We start from the raw sequence: 23524 nt of genomic DNA on the forward strand, positions 1-23524 counted from the left end.
TAGAGCATTCAGCAGCAGTCCAGTCCTTTTTGTCTTTAGCCCAGGCAAGACGTCAGCAGTCTGTCCCATGATTGTGTAGTTTACAGAACTAGACTGAGAGACCAGTCAAAGACCTTTGCAGGTGTTTTGAATTAATTAGCTGATTAGAGTGTGACACCAGGTGTCTTCAATATTGAAACTTTTCACAATATTCTAATTTTCTGAGATTCTTAATTTGGGATTTCATTAGTTGTCAGTTATAATCATCAAAATTTAAAGAAATAAACACATGAAATATATCAGTCTGTGTGTAATGAATGAATATAATACACAAGTTTCACTTTTTGAACGGAATTACTGAAATAAATCAACGTTTTCGTGATATTTTAATTATATGACCAGCACCTGTACATGTATAATACAAATAATGAATGTATGAACACTCCTCTTTTTTAAGACTAACACACCCACAAGACAAATTAATGCAGTTCTACTCTCTCTTTACACAATGTGGGTGCTGGTTGTGTAAATTACAGGTGTGTTGATTATACCCGACCACTCACACTCACTGTGCACCGTTTTGTGCTGCTGTGCCGTCTGTGATTGTGTTAATTCCTAAAGCATACATTTAGACAAACTCACCAGCTGCAGCCATATGTTGGTGGTCAGGACTTGGTTCTTCTCATCCTAAAAACAGTAAATAAATAAGTACATTACTGCCTATGACCTCATGACCTTTAGTGCTCTTATGGCTTCCACAGTTTGTATCTTTAAGTTAAATGTCGTGTGTGCTATCGGAGAGCAGCACTAATATGAAGAGTGTCAGTTTGATGCATGTCTGGACTTTTAATGCGTCCTCCTGGAGCGCTGCGTGGTGAGGCCATTAGACAGCCGATGTGATTAAGCAGCTGCTTAATCACATCGACAGAGATCCTCAGTGTCCATGTGTGTAACGGTCTATATTTAATTGATTTCATCAGCATGACCTATCGTGTCTTCTGCTTTTGTCATGTTTTCTTCTCTTTAATTCCTGATGAGATTTCATCTCCACCCATATCTGGTCCTTGTTTCACAGGATTACAAATAAAATCATTCTCACCAAACTTTGAGTAAACGTTGAATCAAAAATGTTAAAATTCAGATGTCGAAAAGATGCAGATGTCACAAATCACAGATATTGGGGTAGTAGTAACCATGTACATGAAGCTGGTAAGGCAGTTAGGTTGGCTTAGTATAGTAATCAATAAGGATGTGGGCAACTTGTTCAGAACATAATTTACTGCTTTGTGGTAATTTGAGTTTTAACCCCAATGACCTTGATCTTCACCCAAATGATTGAGGTTAGGCTGATGTTTTTGGGACACTTCCAGAAGTCATCTACATATGCTGAATTTGATCTTAGTCTGGTTTAAAATCAAAGTTGACCTTGACCCCAACAACTGTGACTTTCGTTGAAATGAACCTACAAAACTCTTGGATCAGTGTTTGTCCACATAATAAGCTTGGTAGAACTCACCTAAAGAACCAGCACCCAGAGTGCTCCACATTACGTATATGTGGCTGTGCTGAGCACTTTTAAGTTAAAACCTTTGAACTTTTCAGAAAGACACCGTGATGTCACTGCAGCACTATTTTTTTGCCATTTTTGTCTACAGATTTGTCATTCAAAATCTATCACAATAAATCTTGACAGGGGCTATGTTATTGCTGAGGGTGAGTACTTTTTAGCACTGAGCATTATAAGATAGATTTTGTTTTGTTTGTTTTGTTTTTTAATGAAAACACTGACACTGCTGGTATTATGCATTTCTGGGCACTCTTTCATTGCTTTTCCACAAAAAAAGAAAATAGAACACTATATGAACCTAAGGTCTTATTGAACTTTGAAGTTGCTATAAATGATTTAGTGTCAGCATCTAAATGGTTTTCTGCAACATGAACCCATTCCTTTTTTAATGCATTTTTAACTTTGCAATGAGTGAAAGTATGCACGCTGTTGAGTGCCCCTCTAGTGTTCATTACAAGATAAAAAAAAATCATGTGCACAACACTGTGGACATCTGGACCACCAAATCAGTGCTTTGGTGCTTTAACACGCATCCACATTTGAGATGAGAAGTTAAGTGTTAAATTCAGTTTGGAGGAAACTTCACTGAGTGAAGTAGCAGAATTCTGCTAAAGCTTAGAGACGAAGCTGCAGAAAATCTGCATGAGAGCAAAATCTGTTTCTGAGCCGCGAATCTGTGTCATCTGATATTAATAAGTCATGAATACAAGTCATGAATAATGATAATAATGATGCTGTGAAGGGTGAAAAGGGAAAATGGTTGATGCCTTCACACCCCACAAGGAATCCACATTTAGACCAATTACATGTTTGAAAAATTGAGCAGACGTCTGCCTTTTGGTGAAGCGGCGATAGCAGGGTACTGTGTTCATTGGTGTGTGTGTGTGTGTGTGTGTGTGTGTGTGTGTGTGTGTGTGTGTGTGTGTGTGTGTGTGTGTGTGTGTGTGTGTGTGTGTGTGTGTGTGTGTGTGTGTGTGTGTGTAAGATAACAAAAAAAACAGCTGGATGAACATCCTTGAAACTTGGTCAGAATACTACATGAAGTGATTAGATTTTGAAGCAGTTTGGTCAAAGGTCAAGATCAAGGAAAACATGGTTTGAAACCCCCCTATTTTTTGTTATATCTCACCAACAAAGAAGCCTAGATGGATGATCTAAAGCATATATTGATCATCAAAATATTTGTGATTGATTGGCATGAATGACATCATACACAGTTGAAGACTCCATCAGATATCCTGCTGTGGGGAGCATGCAGCGTTTGCATCGGCCTTTCATTACTAAAGAGGCAAGACAGGTAAAATCTGCAATAAGGAGACTGCACAAAGAGATTTAAAAAGATCAGAATACAGAATGCTGACAAAGAAAATGATGCAACTCCACACGGAGATTTGGGAATGATGAAATGAAAGTTAAGACTTCCTCGTGCACAGCCTCTCTGTTCATACCTGATGTGATGCATCCTCTTAAAGTTAGATGTCCAATCCCACCCGCGCTCTATTTATTTATTTTCACAGTGACTGTTTTATGTGTACTAGGTCTCTCATTTGAGACCATACCTCCGTGAGGACCCAGACTGACGCCATGTGATATCACAGTTCTCATCTTGTGCATTGTTTCTTCTCCCCTGCAGGTTTGACCCTTGCCATGACACGAGGTCTACATGTGCTCTCACCACGTCCATGATCTGCAGCAGGCTGAAGCTGAACTGGACAGTCAGGCTGTGGGAGTCGTTGCCGACCGGCCGCTCCAGAGGATTGTAGTTCTTCATCAGTTCTTTGTAGAGGCGTCGCTGATACACACCCTGCAGCGAGCCTGCAAGTCCAAGAACGGGGGGGGATCCAGGTTGAGATGTATATCTTTTAAATCTGTAAAATCTTGAGAAATAGAAGTGCACGCTGTACCACGTCCATCACTGAGACACAAAAGGAGTGTTACTTCTTTGAAAAAAGGGGGTGTCCACTGAGACTGCAGCTCCTTTTGGCCTGTGCTCCTTCATCCCTCTGCGTGGACGCTGAGGGGACTCTTTTTCATTATTTAAGGGACATGACACATGGTTTTTTTATGGTTCATGGAGTGAAACTTGAATAGTTTGATTTAATCTGTCAGGACTCATCTTTCACTGTTCTTCTGTAGCCTGACGAATGCAGCTGTATGTAAAGACACTGAATTTATCAGTTGGTGAGCAACATTTTGGGGACAGAGAAATGCACTCTCTGTGCAAAAGCCCCACAATAACTTGAAGAAAAATGATCAGACTTACTCCAAACTTGAACAGGACATAAGTCAGGATATCTTAGCAAAGTTCAAATTTGAGCATGACTTGAACTGGACATCATAAATGACTGTATTTCAGAGGAATTTGAATATTATTGGGTCACACCAATAGCCTCTAAGGTCCTCCCACTTTACTGAACAGACTATTATTGTCATTTATTATCCAACAGCACCTGCAGCGTTTGTTTTTTGATATTAGCAACTCGCTCTTTTTCATGTCTCTCTCTATCCAATCAGCCACAAAGAAAAAGAATCAACATTTCCTCTGCATGAATTATAAACCTTCCATCTTTATATTTTGAAAGCATAACTGTTAAGATCTCAGCGTGGCAGCTTGAGTTCCATCAGCAACACAGCTGGTTGTTTTTATTTCCAAATATAGTATCGCAACAGAAAATACATACTGTGATATTTTCTAGTTTCTCTTATCTACCAAAGTGATCAAACCAAAACTCAATTAACTAAATGTCATTGTGCAGGACACCCAGTGCAGGGCGCCTGCTGCAGGATGCCTGTTGCAGGACCCACGTTGCAGGGCACCCGTTACAGGACGCACGTTGCAGGACCCCTGTTACAGGACGCACATTACAGGACCCCTGTTACAGGACACACATTGCAGGACGCCCGTTGCAGGACGCCCGTACCAGGACCCCCGTCACAGGACGCCCGTTGCAGGACACCCGTACCAGGATGCCCATTACAGGACCCCCGTCACAGGATGCCCATTACAGGACCCCCGTTACAGGAAGCCTGTTACAGGACGCCCGTTGCAGGATGCCCGTACTGCAAAAACTGATATCTTAGAAAGTAAAAAAAAAGACTCATTTAAAGAAAATTTGACTTAATTTTTGTCTAAATAGAAATAATCTTGTCAAGCATTTTTTACGTAAGAAAAAATGTCTTATTTGGGGAAAATAACTTTAATCCCTTTTTTTTTTCTTCATAAGTTTTTCTAGCTCATATCAAGCTGTATTTAACCAGTGACAAGACAATGGATTTCAAATCATCCAAGCAAAGGACCAAGATTGTTTTCCTTATTTTAAAACCGAGGATAATCTTAAAATAAGAATTGTCTAGTTTTTAGGCACATTTTCATTTTTCAGTGTCTAGACATTTTGCTGGTTTTGAGAATTCTAACAAAGTAAATTTTTCTTACCCCACTGGCAGATTTTTTTTTTTTTTTTGCTTAATGTCAAGACAATTTGGCTAGATTTTGGATTATTTGTCTTATTTTCAGAGGAACAGTGGTGCAGGAGTGTGCCTTCTTGTTTTTGTTCTTCTTGCTACTTAACTGAGGAATGTGAATTGAGAGCACCTGGAGCGAGTGGGTGACACAAGGAGGTGCAGGTGTGTGAGGTGGTCCTACCTTGGATGAAGCAGCAAAGCATTAGGATGTTCATGGTCAAGATCCATCTCCAAGGTCCACAAGAGTCCATCAGCAGCAGCAAGTCTCAGAGGCAGCGGAAAAATGAACAGCTTCTGAATCCACAAGAAACAACACAGAGAGAGAGAGAGAGAGAGAGCGAGCAAGGGAGGAGGACGAGAAGCGAAGATCAATAGGGAGAGACGGGGACACTTCAACCGACAGAAACACAGAAACATCCAACAAAAGGAGACAGTTTGACAACTGGAACAAGAGATAAAAAAATCAAGTCGACATAAACCCGGAAAAGAATTTTAGAATATCTAGAGTGAGGGCTTGTTATTCTCTTACACTCACACAGGTCCAAAGTATTTGGACATTGACTATTTTGTATTTTTTTGCCTCTAACAAACCATATGACGTTGAAATGAATCAGTCAAGATGTCTGTAATGTGGAGCTTCAGCTGCATTAACCATTAGGAGTGAGGGCTCAGAGGGTCTGTAGGGGTCACCCTGTCCATGTGTCCGTCCGCCCTTGAGGCTTACAAATGCAACTCCTTAGAAACCAGCTGGACAAACTTTACAAGTCTATGAACATGTCGCTCTGTGCAAACCCAATTCCGTCAGACGTGAAGGAATCGAGTAGGTCTTGATTGGCACTTGGCTGGAAGATTGTATTGGAACACCAGGAGTGATCCTAAACAACTGCGGTGCTGTGAAATTTGTGCCAAATCCCAATACAGCTCTACTGCACCATACCTGCTGTGGTGATCCTGAGCACCCGAGTGAAGCTGACAGCAATAAAGTAAAATTAGCATTTTGCTGAAATTTTAAACTTGGTCTGTAAGCCTGATTTTCAACCTTCGTCCCCAAAAAACAAATCACTTTGTCTTTGGCTGATTGTCAGTCGTTACACCAAGTTTGGTCCCAATTGGATCCAAACTGTTGCAGTTATGTTGTTCAGAAGCACATGTGGGCTTCATGTGATCTTCTGACACTTGGACACAGGACTATAATTAACATGTTCATGTCTCTGAACACTCAAGTTACATTAATACCACAGAAACTCATTAAATGTATCAATTTAATCCCTGTACTCATTTCTTAGTAAATAATTACACTTTAAAAAGTTACAATCAGAAAGTTAAATCTTTAAGATATACATTGCTGTAATTTTGATTTTATTTTCAGATTGCAGAAGGCATGAATTTTGGTTTTGCTGGAGCTCACAGACCAGTCTGCAGGCACACAGCGCCATCTGCAGGAGGCACAGAGAAATGCTAAGTAAGACTACTATCTCTGTAAAGCAGCTTTTGTCATCAGTCTCACTCCATCTCTGCTACCTTTCCTGTCTGATCTGCTTCCTGACAATCCAATAGGATCCCAAATTAAATCTGTAAAAGAAAGACGTCTAAATCTCAAGACTGAAAGAACATTAGGCTTAAAAGAAAGAACTACATCAAAAGTGTTCAAAGTGCAGCAAAGTCACACCCACATTCCAAAGCATAAGGAAATACACTCAACAAAAATATAAACGCAACACTTTTGGTTTTGCTCCCATTTTGTATGAGATGAACTCAAAGATCTAAAACTTTTTCCACATACACAATATCACCATTTCCCTCAAATATTGTTCACAAACCAGTCTAAATCTGTGATAGTGAGCACTTCTCCTTTGCTGAGATAATCCATCCCACCTCACAGGTGTGCCATATCAAGATGCTGATTAGACACCATGATTAGTGCACAGGTGTGCCTTAGACTGCCCACAATAAAAGGCCACTCTGAAAGGTGCAGTTTTATCACACAGCACAATGCCACAGATGTCGCAAGATTTGAGGGAGCATGCAATTGGCATGCTGACAGCAGGAATGTCAACCAGAGCTGTTGCTCGTGTATTGAATGTTCATTTCTCTACCATAAGCCGTCTCCAAAGGCGTTTCAGAGAATTTGGCAGTACATCCAACCAGCCTCACAACCGCAGATCACGTGTAACCACACCAGCCCAGGACCTCCACATCCAGCATGTTCACCTCCAAGATCGTCTGAGACCAGCCACTCGGACAGCTGCTGAAACAATCGGTTTGCATAACCAAAGAATTTCTGCACAAACTGTCAGAAACCATCTCAGGGAAGCTCATCTGCATGCTCGTCGTGCTCATCGGGGTCTCGACCTGACTCCAGTTCGTCGTCGCAACTTCGCACAGCCATTGAAGAGGAGTGGACCAACATTCCACAGGCCACAATTGACAACCTGATCAACTCTATGCGAAGGAGATGTGTTGCACTGCATGAGGCAAATGGTGGTCACAAAACCAAAAGTGTTGCGTTTATATTTTTGTTGAGTATAAATAAATAAATATTATCTGAATTGATTTCCATAAAATTAAGACAGGTCAAGTCTGGTAGCATGCATCATTTTCCTACTAAATCAAATAACATGGGGCTGGAATTTGACCTTGATCTCTGACTTGATGTTTCACCCAAAAAAATCTGATTAGGCATTCTTAAGATTAGTGTTTATTTTGTTACGTGTTTTTTTTTTTTTTTTTAGTCTTGTGACAAATGTCCTTTTTAGTCTTAGTCATATTTGGTCATTCACATAGCATTTTTATTTAGTCATGTTTTAGTCGGCTTATTTTAGTTTAGTCAAAAAGGGAATTAATTGCATTTTAGTCTTTGTTTATAAGAACTACAATGTTTCACACATCTGAAATAACGAATGTTACAACCCCAGTTCCAATGAAGTTGAGATGTTGTGTGAAATGTAATTAAAAGCAGAATACAATGATTTGCAAATCCTCTTCAACCTATGTTCGATTGAATACACCACAAAGATATTTAATGTTCAAACTGATAGACGTTTTTGTTTTTGTGCAAATATTTGCTCATTTTGAAATGGATGTCTGCAACACATTTCAAAAAAGTTGGGACAGGGCAACAAACAACTGGGAAAGTTGATGAATGCTCAAAGAACACCTAATTGGAAACAGGTGAGTGTCATGATTGAGTATAAAAGGAGAATCCCCAAAAGGCTCAGGCATTCACAAGCAAAGATGGGGTGAGGATCACCACTTTGTGAACAACTGTGTGAAAAAATAGTCCAACAGTTTAAGAACAATGTTTCTCAACGTTTAATTGCAACGAATTTAGGGATTCTATCATCTACAGTCCATCATATAATCAGAAGATTCAGAGAATCTGGAGAACTTTCTACACGTAAGCGGCAAGGCTGAAAACCAACATTGAATGCCCGTGACCTTTGATCCCTCAGGCGGCACTGCATTAAAAACCAACATCATTGTGTAAAGGATCTTACCACGTGGGCTCAGGAACACTTCAGAAAACCACTGTCAGTTAACACAGTTCGTCACTACATCTACAAGTTAAAACTCTACCATGCAAAGTGAAAGCAATACATCAACAACATCCAGAAACAACACCGCTTTCTCTGGGCCTGAGCTCAATTGAAATGGACAGACACAAAGTGGAAAGGTGCGCTGTGGTCTGATGAGTTCACATTTCAGATTATTTTTGGAAATCATGGACGTCGTGTCCTCCGGACAAAAGACGAAAACATCTTTTTCAGGGACGTCCCTGCTTATTTCAGAAAGACAATGCCAAGACACATTCTGCACGTGTTACAACAGCGTGGCTTCATAGTAAAGGAGTGCAGGTACTAGACTGGCCTGCCTGCAGTCCAGACCTGTCGCCCATTGAAAATGTGTGGCGCATTATGAAGTGCAAAATACAACAACGGAGACCCCGGAATGTTGAACAACTGAAGGCGTACATCAAGCAAGAATGGGAAAGAATTCCACCTACAAAGCTTCAACAATTAGTGTCCTCAGTTCCCAAACGCTTATTGAGTGTTGTTAGAAGGAAAGGTGATGTAACACAGTGGTAAACATACCACTGTCCCAGCTTTTTTTTAAACGTGTTGCAGGCATCCATTTCAAAATGAGCAAATATTTGCACAAAAACAACAAAGTTTATCAGTTTGAACATTAAATATCTTGTATTTGTGGTGTATTCAATTGAATATAGGTTGAAGAGGATTTGAAAATCATTGTATTCTGTTTTTATTTACATTTAACACAACATCCCAACTTCACTGGAATTGGGGTTGTATCATGACCTGACAAAATACACTAGTTGAATGACTGAAGGTTTGTGGCATTTTCCCACAATATTTTAAATCTGTAAAGCTCCCACAAGATTTGTTCGCTCCATGTAGTTTTGTGTAGCAGCCACAAGATGGCAACAGTAGTACAGGAAATAAGAGTTGTTTGGCTTGGTGGCTCCAGCAACATTCTGAATGCTCTTGTTGATGAAAAATACTGTTTTATTTCAGTTTGTACTTCATACTTTTAGTCTCATCTTTTCTCGTCAACAACACAAGCTAATATCACCGTCATCTTGTCTTAGTTGTGAAAAATAAACAACGGTTGTTTAAAAATATATTTCATCTCTGATCGTCTGATGAAATTAACACTACTGTCTTGCTAAGATATTGCTTATATAGTTGTGTAGAGACCAAGGTGATTGCAAGTATGTGTGCCTCAGCGGGGTTGCTAAATACACCGCGGCGACATGAGAAGCTTGTCCTGCAGCATCACCAGAAAACAGATGTTTCCCTGCAGCCACCAGCTCGTTAGAGGCATCATAAGGCGAAGAACAATACACACAACTTATTGCTTTACCGTAACGTTTACTGTAAAGAAATCGTTACCTGAGGACGTGGCAGAGATGACAAAGATTCATCATTATGACATATCAGTGCAGACCGCATTAAATAAAACAAGATATGCTAGAGACCAGAAACAGCTGACTTGCAGACCTCATTAAGCCCCCAGGCCACAGGTTTGAGACCCTTGCTTCACAGAAATGGTTAATAGTCATTTTTATTGTCTTTCTTGTGCTGATAATGAGATTTTTCATTGAGAAAATGATGAGAAATACACCAGCATTCCATCTTTTTACATTTAATAACAGAACATTTTCTATTAATTGATTTTGTTAGAAGAAAGTTCCAATCTTAATAATTTTGTTTAACCTCCACAGAAGACAGTTTAGAAAAGCTAAAGGTTTTCAGTTTGTTTTTCTATATACATATTGTAAACTGATGCTATTCTGGATAAAGATGATTGATTCAATCATCCAGATCAAGTGGCTGAAGATGGTAGAATCCGTCATCATGAAAACCAGTCATTCAGCGTATCAGCTGGGCAGCCTGTCCCTCAGAAAGCTGCTGGTCTTGGGATCCTGCAGCAGAGACGTGGTGACATCGTGCAGGTTCTGCTGGTAGGCCAGCTTGAAGCGAGTGCACACGTCATCACAGTACGACAGCAAACGCTTCACGTTTGCAATGATGCTGCCGGGCGCGTCGGCCAGTCTGAAGCAACGACAAAAACACAGTGAGACCAGATCCGTCACATTTAAGTCAAACAACCCGACAAGCTGAACGCTGCTTCTGGACTCTGGCTTACTTCTGGAAAATGTCTTCAAACAGGCTGGAGGTGAGCGGGTGTCGCCGTTTCAGTTCCTCCAAGTAAACAAAATCTCCATTCAGGATCACTTTGTGGTACAGGATTTCCGCCCAGTCCGCAGTGTAGCCGTACGCGTCCGACACAACAAACACCTGAGACAGAGGACAAAGACTTTTTGTCCGGCAGCAATTTAATGCACAGAAAGTCAAAACTCTATCAAACATACTCTCTGATCAAGTCATAGGCCAAAAACCATCACTGCACATGTGCACATCAAGACAGTCAGAGCTGTGACATCACATTTGACTGCAAAGACTTTGACCTTCACCCCAATGACTGACCTTTACCTGAACTTGCCAGGGCAATCCTGGAATCCACCGAAGTGTGTGTGCCACATTTGGTCCAAACTAGATTGAAAAAGGTCAAATTTCTTGATCTTCACATTTGCAAAAATTCTTTAAGTGCAATTTTAGGGTCAACCTTTTGTAGAAATCAGCAAAGGATCCTGGGACAAGTACACACAGGCCGACATGACCCTTGAACCCATGATTGACCTTTGGTAAATCTGTCCTTGCTAGGCCATTCCAGAACACAGCTCCATGTGAAAGCCAAGTTTGGTGCAAACTGGAGTGAAAAACTGAAATTCTGACTTTTGACCCCAATGGCCTTCACCCCTATGATTGGCATGTTGTAAGTCTGACCTAGTCTGTGCAATTCCAGAGCCCGTGTCCACGTATGTGCCAAGTTTGGTGCAAATTGGAGTGAAAAACCTGAATTTTGAGCTTTGACCCCTAATGATCGTGACCTTAATAAAAAACCTTCAGTAAATTTGATCATGCCTGTGCAATTCCAGAGCTCACCAAAAGATCAGTGCAAGGTCTGATGGACATCGGAGTGAAAAACCTGAATTTTGAGCTCAGTGGTTGACCTTTGGCAAACGTGATCTTGCCTGTGCAATTCCAGAGCCAAAAGATTGGTGCCAGGTTCGGTAGACATCAAAGTGAGGTGGGGGGTGGGGAGGGTAGGGGTGTTTGACCACAATAACCTTGACCACTGCCACTGACTGTGAGCCACACATCAAATTCAGTGGTAACTGGCCAAAGGACCTGGGAGGTTCAGGGGGACAAAGACAAATGCAGCCAAAACTACAACAGAATGTAGCTGCGCCTCTGCAGACTTCAGCTGCCAAAGAAAGTTCACCCAATACGATTCCAAACATGGCTTTTAGTTACTTGTGTTTTTTTCACAGAGTCTCATTGGGGAAATCTGTTGGCGCCAAATGTCTTCACACAGATGCAAACCTGGTAGCACCGCGGCAGCTCCATGACGGCGTTCAGCAGTTCTGCGGGCCGAAGGTTGACGAGGCGGAGCTCCGATCCCTGGTTCAAGAAGTGGATCTGAAGATGAACTAGCTTCGCGGTCCGAACACAGCGGCTCGCCTGACGGACGCACGAGTCCTGGAAGACGACAATCAGGGTTAAATGTCAAACACAATCAGCAAACTGTTGCAAGAAAACAGCAGAGATATTTAAAAAAAAAAAAGAGGAAAAAAATGTGATGAAGAGCACTGAGGACTTCAGAAAACACAGTCCCACTGTGAACGTTGAGGTTCTCTGTTTAAAGGTGTCTGATCTGTGAGTTTTGTACCTTGGAGAAGCTTTCTGCTGCGTCCTTCAGCAGAGCCAACACTTTGAGCAAGGAAGCCTTCAGATCAGGAGTCACAACTGTTTAGAGACAAATCAACAAAAAAGCTCAAGACAAACACTTTTAACAATGTAAATAAAGACATTTCAGTACAATCAGAGAACTCTGCTGCATTTTGCCATTATTCCTTTGCGTAGTTTTATCTTGTTGTCATTTTGCATGTGAGTGGTTGGAACACACAACACCTGAAAAAAAAAAAACCCTGACAAAAAGGCTGCAGCTAAACAACTAAATACAAACAGAGTCCAGCGCTCATACTGACAGATGGTTGAAGAGATAATCAGGTGGTTAAGGGTGGAGCCCTGGTAAAACAGACTGTAATTAATGAGTTTCCTTCTCTGTGACATCAAGTGATGTCATGGACGTGTGACATCTGATGCATGTGTCAATCAAAGGAGAGCAGAGGTCCATGCTATGCAGAAACCCACATCATGGACGTGTGACATCTGATGCATGTGTCAATCAAAGGAGAGCAGAGGTCCATGCTATGCAGAAACACACATTTCAATAGCTCACATCGTTCCTGAGAAATTGAATTGATGTATTTTAGACAACCTTTGATTTGACCTTGACCCTAAGGTCAAGTCTGTGACCTTGAGATGACCCGTGTTGTGAGAGGATGACACGCTGAGTTCATTCAACAAGCTGAATTGAAATTCCTCCGCAAACCGTGAATTGCAGAACATGTATACTGAAAAAATATCTCCCTAAACGTAAACACACATCTCAGAAAATGTGAATTTCTTCACAATTTGGTGTGTGTGCTGAGCTGAGGAGCCAATGATGTGAAGCTGCCATCTGTTGGATTATGACTGCGTGCCTCTCACTTTCATTGCATCACGGGGCTTGCACCGCCCCTCAACTCGTGCGTGCGTATTAGACTTTGTCATGTTCCCTATTAGTGGATGAACAATCCAACACTTGGTGAATTTTGCTTCATGATGACTGGAAGAGTCGACATTGAAGGACCAAAAGTGACGTTGCTGTGAACGCTTGGCCGCCACAAGCCAGTTATCCCTGTGGTAACTTCTCTGACATCTCCTGCTTGAAACACAAAAAGTCAGAAGGATCGTTAGGCCGCGCTTTCACAGTCTGTATTCACACTAAAATCAAGATCAAGTGAGCTTTTGCCCTTCTGCTCCATCGGAGGAGTCTGTCCTCCCTGAGTTTGCCGGGCACTTGACGAGAAGCGAGAGCCTGCTCGGGACAACCTCTCGGTCTCACCGGATGTAGTGACCCCCCAACCCCCCCCAAAAAAAACATTTTTTTTGCGGAGATCGGGTTTGCAAACAAGATTTCCTGAAGTAATTGATCTGTAAACTGAAAACCGTAAACTACTTAAACTGAAAGAAAATATATATTATGAATGATATTCACGTTTTGTGAGAGACCTGCGTTCACGTTTTGTGGGATATTTTATTTGCAGTGTGCAGCAAAATGATTAACATTTCCTGGATATTCACGGTTTGCATACATTTTCATGAATGGTTTGTGGATTATTCACGATTTGCAGCAGATTCACATTTTGGGGGTCAACATCGGCCTCTGACTTGTCCTTGACATTTGACCTTGACATGATCTGTGTCATGAGAAGACGATCCACTCAGTTTATACAAGTTGGATTGAATTTGCGCTTTGCATTTTGAAGATATTGCCGTACACAGCAGACCGTGACCTCTTTATTGACCTTAACATGACCTGTATTGCGAGAGGATGGTGCACTGATTTCATCTACGTTGATAATAATTCCTTATTAATTTATTATTTTTCCCATTTCCTGTCTCTGAGCAATCATGCGCTGGGATATAAACCAACAAAATAATCACTTTTTTGTATTAATCGGAAAATGTCTGTTACATTATTTAAAATAGATCTTCATTTAATAAAACACCTCCACTGGCATGCCCCTCCCCGCAAAAAAGCATGCATAAGATTTGTGCTTGTGATGGAGATTATGAGGCAAATAAACCCTCCGAGCAGTCAGTTAGATGGTTGTGCTGGTTTACCCCAGGGCTGAGACTCGATCAGCTTCAGCTGCGTCCTGGCTGCGATCTCGTGGTTTTCTCCGATTTCTCTCCTCATGCTGAAACACAGCGCCACCATGTTGTGTTTCTCGCTGTCTGCAGGAAGGCAGCGCTTGATATAGTCCAGCAGAGCCGTCTTCAGACTGGAACTCTGCAGCCAGAGGGAAGAGCGTTTACAGCGAACAAATGAGCTTGTTAAAATGGCAGCGCTTGTTGTTAAAGTGGGATTAAGGCAGCGTTACGGAGAGACAGACATGAAGATGAACAGGTGGTTATGGATCAAACCTGGCCTCTCTCCGTCTCCACTTTCTTCCTGAGCAGCATCTCAAAGCGATGGTTTTGATGCAGCAGGTCAAAGACGTACGTCATCTCATTGTACCTGCCGATACCCGTCAGCAGCCGCACCTACGCACACAGACCGTCAACACACCTTTACTCAATGCAGACGAGAACTAAGCAGCCCAAATCGGCTGGAACATTAACGATGTCTAGGTAGGATCAGTGGGCGGAGCATACCAGGAGGTTGTAGTGCTCGCCTGGAGCGAGGTGGGCGTGGCTAAGGTGACGGGCTGCTTGGAGTACTCGAACAATTCCCTCCATGTTACAGGTGAGACTGAAACAGTCGTGAGCTACAATCAGCATCTCCACAACTACAGAAGAAGAAGAAGATGACGACAGGTGTTATTTCACTCTGAAAAGTATAATTTCAAAATACATATTCTCCAATTTTTCTATTCAGCACCCCCAATGGTCATATACAGAGCTTTTCCCGCCAATTTTGGTGAAAAACTTTGAATCCCTAAAAGCTTTGCTAATTGAAAATAAAACAAAGATTCTTTCAAATATTTGTCACAAAAGCTTTTTGAAATACTGGCATTTCTTTTGTAATTTAATTTGCAAATTTGCAATTTTTTAATCACTGATCTTTGAAGAGACACAAATTGTAGCGTTTGCTTTTGTAAGCTGAATAAAATGTGAATTAGATTCACAGTCTACTAATTAGGGATGCATTAAAATTTATTTTATATATATATATATATATATATATATATATATATATATATGTGTGTGTGTGTGTGTGTGTGTGTATGTGTGGGGGGGGTTAAAAATTAATATACATTTTTTAACCTCTGACATCAATTACCTTGATCGTTGTCAAAACAAACCCTTTAAGCGCAATTCCGGAGTTGTTCTTCATTTAAATGCCAAGTTAGGTGGGAATCAGTCAGTTGGTTGGATGATAATATTGGCTGATACGATCCTTCCACAAACATATTGCTATCTGCGTTATTTTTTCCTGTATGGAAACATTTATTTTTACAGAAAAAGCAATGCAGAAAAACACTTTGGCTGTTGGAAATTGTGTCATTATATAGTTTGTCCAGGAGGGGGTGTGCTGATGGCCAATGCTGTCAAGCATGGATGGAACCCCATCACCCCTTGGTCACATAAACTACAATATACAGACAAAGTAACCAGCTGCTATTCAGTGAGTGTTTTCCAGGGACAAGAGACAAATTCATAATTATATTTCTTCCTTTTCATTTAGATGTGTTTGAAATAAATTTTTTTTTTTTTTTACTTGATGAACTGAAGCGGTTGTTAAGCCGCCAGCTCGGTAAGGCCAAAATACATAAGAAGTTTAGTTTATGCAAATGCTGAGTGATGTGACATGGGTTGAGGGTTCGAAAACAGAATGTGAGGCATCACTGTCATTTTTTAATGTATATATTGACAGATATTTTGGTATCCTACATTTTTTTACTCCCTAATATCAAGATCAGCCTTCCAACAATCTGTATCGGCCAGGCTCTAAATATGTGTGTGAATCTTACTGCAGCTGAGGTCTCTCAGTGGAACAGTCGTAATGTTTTCCATCAGTTTCACTCCCACCAGATTTGGATCATCACAAACTTTGATCAGCTGCACGAGTGACTCCTTTCCCTCCAACGCCCTGAACGCCTGCCTCTCTGCCGAGTCACAAAAACACATTTTACGTTCTTCATTTGGGCCTGTAAGTTACATCAGAGTTGTGAGGGATCTAACATCTGAAGGTGCACATTAGTGACTCTTAGAGAAATAAGCAAGTCTGCAGACAGCCACATCTCACCAGGCTGCAGCTCTTGGGTGGAGGTCAGCAGCACTTGGACCACAGAGGAGGAGACCAGCTCAGCGACGGTGTCTGCACTGAGACCCTGAGCTTGGATGCAGGCCCGGGCCTTCCTGAAGTGGTCCGGCTGGTCGGACAGCAGCAGCTTCTCCAGCACTGAGCAAGGCTCCTCCTCACAGATCTGACTGAAGGAACACTGAAGCTCCTGAAGGGGGCAGCGCAGAGTAACGGTCAAGCATAAAGACATAGGTACATTATCAGTGATCATATACAACCCCTGGCAAAAATTATGGAATCACCGGTCTCGTAGGATGTTCATTCAGTTGTTTAATTTTGTAGAAAAAAAGCAGATCACAGACATGGCACAAAACTAAAGTCATTTCAAATGGCAACTTTCTGGCTTTAAGAAACACTATAAGAAATCAGGAAAAAAAATTGTGGCAGTCAGTAACAGTTACTTTTTTAGACCAAGCAGAGGGAAAAAATATGGACTCACTCAATTCTGAGGAATAAATTATGGAATCACCCTGTAAATTTTCATCCCCAAAACTAACACCTGCATCAAATCAGATCTGCTCATTAGTCTGCATCTAAAAAGGAGTGATCACACCTTGGAGAGCTGTTGCACCAAGTGGACTGACATGAATCATGGCTTCAACATGAGAGATGTCAATTGAAACAAAGGAGAGGATTATCAAACTCTTAAAAGAGGGTAAATCATCACGCAATGTTGCAAAAGATGTTGGTTGTTCACAGTCAGCTGTGTCTAAACTCTGGACCAAATACAAACAACATGGGAAGGTTGTTAAAGGCAAACATACTGGTAGACCAAGGAAGACATCAAAGCGTCAAGACAGAAAACTTAAAGCAATATGTCTCAAAAATCGAAAATGCACAAAAAAAACAAATGAGGAACGAATGGGAGGAAACTGGAGTTGACGTCTGTGACCGAACTGTAAGAAACCGCCATAGGAAATGGGATTTACATACAGAAAAGCTCAACGAAAGCCATCATTAACACCTAAACAGAAAAAAGCAAGGTTACAATGGGCTACAGAAAAGCAATCGTGGACTGTGGATGACTGGATGAAAGTCATATTCAGTGATGAATCTCGAATCTGCATTGGGCAAGGTGATGATGCTGGAACTTTTGTTTGGTGCCGTTCCAATGAGATTTATAAAGATGACTGCCTGAAGAGAACATGTAAATTTCCACAGTCATTGATGATATGGGGCTGCATGTCAGGTAAAGGCACTGGGGAGATGGCTGTCATTACATCATCAATAAATGCACAAGTTTACGTTGATATTTTGGACACTTTTCTTATCCCATCAATTGAAAGGATGTTTGGGGATGATTAAATCATTTTTCAAGATGATAATGCATCTTGCCATAGAACAAAAACTGTGAAAACATTCCTTGCAAAAAGACACATAGGGTCAATGTCATGGCCTGCAAATAGTCCGGATCTTAATCCAATTGAAAATCTTTGGTGGAAGTTGAAGAAAATGGTCCATGACAAGGCTCCAACCTGCAAAGCTGATCTGGCAACAGCAGATCAGCTTTGATCGCTGGGTCCCTGATGTTTGGCCAGAGACTACTGTTATGTGTCGGATGCAGCCCGGAGAACCGACCAGCGTTTGAAGGACCCAGTATAAAATAAGCAGAGCACGGTACAAAGGATAACAGAGTTTAATGAACATAACAGTGATGTGAAAAAATATAAAAGTGCGCGGTCTGGCGTGGTGGTTTTGCGGTGCGCTCCCAGCAGCGCCAACGGTCCGGAGCCAGAACCAATTCGGACCCAAGGACCCCGCCGACACCCCCCAGGTGGCCGCGACAAACCGAGTCTGTGAAAGAAGGAATCATTATGTGAGTCCACACTCAACACACAGAGAGAACGCTCAAAGGTGCACAAACAGCAAACACTTCCTGGCTTAATTACTAATCAGCTTCCCACCCTGCAGGCATGGAACATCCAGTTCACAAAACTCCACTGCAGTGGAAGCTGATTACACGACCAACATACAGCTCAATATAATAAGGTGTGAGGGACACCACATTTACTGACTGTATAAATGTTAGTCACAAAATCTAACGTACCTCAGGAAGTGTGCTGACGAGCGTGAGACCTCACCCCCTCCTCTTTCACAGACCATGCATCAAACCTGGACGTTCTCTGCATCCACTGATGATGAGATGGCTCCCGAGACGACGATCTCACCCGTCTGGTCACAAGGTCGAGTCTCTGGCAAATACACACTGTGTACTCCAGTCTTAAATGCCACCATGTTCCAATCCATTGTAGATGCACCACAGCTGTGAGTCCTGACGAGCCGCAGGTGATCAGCCTCAGGTGATCAGGGTGAGGTCCTGATAAACTCAGCAACACAGCCACTCAGTCCCAAATGCAAGCCACCTGGAAGGAAAAACAAAAGACAGGACAGAAAACAGAAACAAAAGGCAGCCAGGCCCCCCCAGCCACACAACAGCACCCCACCCTCACGGGAAGCCTCCCGGCGACCACACAAACCCGGCCCAGGAGAAACACCCCCCTCCAGGGGCCATGGCTGGAAACCGTATCTGCATTTGTCTTCCAACACAATGGTTGATGTCTTCTCCTCTGGCTGCATCTTTGCCTTTGTTTCTGTCAGTCACTTAGCACAGGTGTGGCCAGGAGTTCTTAAACCTGTGCGGTCAGCCTTTGTCCAACCATGTTCACAGTCTGATTAGTCATAAAACAAAAAAAGACAAACACAAACAACCAAACCACCCCCCCCTCCCCAGGGGACCGTCCCATCAAACCCCGGGAAGAGGAGAAAAGAAAAAACACAACCCAAACGTAAGCTTACAAATAAAAACACTAACACCCCCCCCCCCCCCCCCTAATGACATGTAGGGACCAACACCCCCCAGAGGACATCCCGCCAGCTCCAGGAGTAATAACCACAGCCGAGGTCCCCCTGGGACCATTCCATCAACCCCAGGAGACGCCTCCCCTCATGACCAACGGACCCAGCCCCGGCCGTCTATGGCTAGATGGACCCACAGCCCTTTCCCCCCCAGAGGACACCACAGTCAAACCCTGAGGACGGAAACTGCGGGGAAAAACAAAAGGAGAAAAGAAAAACATACAAACAAAACAACCCCAACCCCACCCCCTTGGTGCAGTGGAAACTGGAAGCACGTCCAGTGTCACCAACAGTGACTATACCCCAGAAGCCAACCGGGAGGAGTGGAACAGCAGTTATGGCAGATGGCACAAAACGGCGCCACTCCTCCGACTTCTAAACCAGCCACCAGCTGCGGGTATATCCCACTGCCCCAAACCTCAGCCACGCCGATGGCAGACGGCTCAAAGGCGCGCTGAAGCCGGAGGTGGAACAGGGAATCAACAAACAAAACACCCCCCCCCAGGTGCAGAGGTTACCTGGGAAACGCCCAGCATAACCAAACTGCACCACTCCAGCAACGCCGACTCTACAACTCACCCGGCTGGAGTCAGAGGAGAAGAGAGGGCATAACAAAAAACAAAACAAAAAAAAAGAAAAAAGAAAAAACAACCCAATTACCCCCCATCACCACCCAGGGGACCGTCCCATCAAACCCTGGGAGGTGAAACTAAAAGAAATAAAAAGAAAGACTAACAGACTAACAAAGTTGCTTGGGTCCTGTTTTGTTGCTCCAAACAGGCTGCAGGGTCACAACCCCAGACACTAACAGTGGAAAAAAAAAAAAAATCCCACACAAAAACCAACTCAAAAAACACCCACACAAAATGAACACAAAACAAATAAGTGATTTATACCGTCAAGCTCAAACAAATGGAACACACCTGTTCCAACTTAAGAGCTTGACGGTAATGTGACTCAGTCACCAACAAAGGGAGCCAGAGTGCTAAAAATGAAAAACCCTCTTTGGTGACAGAGAAAACAAACGAGCTGCTTTTCTGTGCGCAGCTGTGTGCAACACACAACCAAAAATGTGATTCAACTAAATAACACCGGAGCTGACACAACAGACGCAGTAGCTATCATTACCCGGGGAAACGGGGCTACGACTGTAACACAGGAAGCACCGCGACCCGTGCCACAGAGCTCCGCCGTGCGCGTTCACCCATTACAGACCCACTCCTGCAGCTCCCGTTCAAACCTCTTATCCGGTCGAAGTGCGACGCGAAGCCGTCGCCAGTCACACTCCACCACGACCCACGGATAAGGCACAAACACAGGAACACGGCTGCACGAGCGCTCAAATCAGTATTCAGTAATGGGTTCTCCAACGCGCACCATCCGGGCGGAGAGCACCCGCAACTGACCCGGATAACTTCTGAACGTCTGCTGCCGCCTTCCCGGCGCGTTACCGTCTCTGCTACCGCTGGGTCCCTGATGTTTGGCCAGAGACTACTGTTATGTGTCGGATGCAGCCCGGAGAACCGACCAGCGTTTGAAGGACCCAGTATAAAATAAGCAGAGCACGGTACAAAGGATAACAGAGTTTAATGAACATAACAGTGATGTGAAAAAATATAAAAGTGCGCGGTCTGGCGTGGTGGTTTTGCGGTGCGCTCCCAGCAGCGCCAACGGTCCGGAGCCAGATCCAATTCGGACCCAAGGACCCCGCCGACACCCCCCAGGTGACCGCGACAAACCGAGTCTGTGAAAGAAGGAATCATTATGTGAGTCCACACTCAACACACAGAGAGAACGCTCAAAGGTGCACAAACAGCAAACACTTCCTGGCTTAATTACTAATCAGCTTCCCCCCTGCAGGCATGGAACATCCAGTTCACAAAACTCCACTGCAGTGGAAGCTGATTACACGACCAACATACAGCTCAATATAATAAGGTGTGAGGGACATCACATTTACTGACTGTATAAATGTTAGTCACAAAATCTAACGTACCTCAGGAAGTGTGCTGACGAGCGTGAGACCTCACCCCCTCCTCTTTCACAGACCATGCATCAAACCTGGACGTTCTCTGCATCCACTGATGATGAGATGGCTCCCGAGACGACGATCTCACCCGTCTGGTCACAAGGTCGAGTCTCTGGCAAATACACACTGTGTACTCCAGCCTTAAATGCCACCATGTTCCAATCCATTGTAGATGCACCACAGCTGTGAGTCCTGACGAGCCGCAGGTGATCAGCCTCAGGTGATCAGGGTGAGGTCCTGATAAACTCAGCAACACAGCCACTCAGTCCCAAATGCAAGCCACCTGGAAGGAAAAACAAAAGACAGGACAGAAAACAGAAACAAAAGGCAGCCAGGCCCCCCCAGCCACACAACAGGTTGTATTAAGACACATAATGAAATATAGAATGTATTTCTTCTTAACTGTGATTCTATGTTATGAGGTTCATTACATCAGCATGTGGTTGCGCACGTGGGGCTATTGCTTTTGATACCGTATTTCCACGAGTGTGACCAAAATAACTGAAAGGCCTTTGATCTGATTTGCACCAAACTAAGTGGAATGACTGAGGGTTAGAGAAGGACAAAGTGATTTGAGATTTGAGAAAAACTGGTTAAATATTAAGATCACAAGTCAAGGCCTATTTTTTAGCTCAGTGCCAACATTTAGAATGGCTATTTAAAGTAGGCAGCTAAAGATGCAAGAATGGTTATTATGAAAAATTAATATGAAGACATAAAACACCTTTTTAATTGGTCACATGACCTGTGACCTTGGGTGAGCTCTTGCTCAAGGTCGTAACGGTTTAATTCAGACAGCTTGGAGTCAATATGGACTGAACAACCAATGTTTCAAGTGGTTAAAATTAAAACTGCTCAAATGTAGAGGCCACACAGAACCACATATTATGGCATCACTGAATCACAAAGATGCATTTGAATGACTCGATGTCAGACGTATACAACGTAAAAACTTTGTTGGTGGCCATCAAAAGGCCAATTAAACTTTTAAATTAAAATGACATGGAGAAGTGAGATTTGTGTATAAAGCTCTATTGCACCACCCCAAACCACACCGTTATCTGTTCTTTAACGGTACTGCAGATTAGAAAACAGGATATTTCAGCCCAAGGTTTGCTGATAAAGGCTGACTTGGTATTGGCCTTGTCTGGTCTGTACATGATGTGCTGCAGAATCATGACTTCTTATGCAGTGTAGTATGAACAGAAAATGAAAAGGTGAGGCACCACAGTCAGAAACAGTGGATCTGTACTCATGGAATGAATATAAGTAAATATACGCTAGCAAAGAAGTCATACATTTGGTTCCTGTTCTGAACTACAAAGTCAGATATGAAGTGGGAACCTTGCAGACTTCAGGAGAGAGCATGCATTATTCTGATTCTGCATCACAATGGTAGAACTGTGGGCTAGCTCGCTAGCTGGTGCATTTGGTTCACATATAACAGACAGACCTGGTCTGGCTTTGTCTTTGTTCAAATAACTTTGGCTTTTATACAAACAAGAGTCATCAGGAGACAAATCGGTAATACAAAGTGTCAGGGGATCATCTGAGTACACCTGTATGCTAAATATGAATGAAACTGGTCAGCTGGTTCTTGAGATATCGCTCTAACAAGGGTGGCAATGACATCTTGATTTTCACACTGTGACCTTGACATTGACCCCAAGGTCACAGTAATCACCTGGTCTCGGGGGATCACCCATGTACATCCTTATGCTAAATATGAATTAAATTGGCCAACTGGTTCTTGAGATATGGCTCTAACAAGGGTGGCATTGACAATATCTTGAATATCTCACTGTGACCTTGGCATTGACCCCAAACTCACAGTAATCACCTGGTGTTGGGGGACCACCCAAGTATGCTCTTGTGCTAAATATGAATGAAACTGACCAGCTGGTTCTTAAGATATTGCTCTAACAAGGGCGGCATTGACAATATCTTGATTATCTTACTGCGACCTTCACATTGACCCCAAGGTCACCGTAATCATCTGGTGTTGGGTGATCACGAAAGTACTGGTTCTTAAGATATCACGCTAACACGCAAAAACAGACCGGGGGACA

At 42.8% G+C, this 23524-nt stretch overlaps 2 protein-coding genes across 2 annotated transcripts in view; both read right to left on the reverse strand.

The window, feature by feature from the left end:
- LOC117515160 (neuronal acetylcholine receptor subunit alpha-7-like) overlaps positions 1-5223 on the reverse strand; it is a 47311-nt gene extending 42088 nt beyond the window's left edge. The window contains exons 1-3 of the mRNA XM_034175639.1: positions 5190-5223; positions 3222-3361; positions 622-666 (exon numbers count right to left, since the gene is read on the reverse strand). Of these exons, the coding sequence (XP_034031530.1) occupies positions 622-666; positions 3222-3361; positions 5190-5223 (219 nt within the window). The remainder of the gene's footprint in view (positions 1-621; positions 667-3221; positions 3362-5189) is intronic.
- A 4659-nt stretch (positions 5224-9882) lies between these two features.
- spg11 (SPG11 vesicle trafficking associated, spatacsin) overlaps positions 9883-23524 on the reverse strand; it is a 102347-nt gene continuing 88705 nt past the window's right edge. The window contains 9 exon segments of the mRNA XM_034175533.1: positions 9883-10581; positions 10676-10827; positions 11977-12132; positions 12323-12399; positions 14386-14554; positions 14689-14808; positions 14920-15053; positions 16239-16373; positions 16514-16718. Of these exon segments, the coding sequence (XP_034031424.1) occupies positions 10407-10581; positions 10676-10827; positions 11977-12132; positions 12323-12399; positions 14386-14554; positions 14689-14808; positions 14920-15053; positions 16239-16373; positions 16514-16718 (1323 nt within the window). The 3' untranslated portion in view covers positions 9883-10406.

This window comes from Thalassophryne amazonica, chromosome 8 (assembly GCF_902500255.1).
Source record: "Thalassophryne amazonica chromosome 8, fThaAma1.1, whole genome shotgun sequence".
NCBI lineage: Eukaryota > Metazoa > Chordata > Actinopteri > Batrachoidiformes > Batrachoididae > Thalassophryne > Thalassophryne amazonica.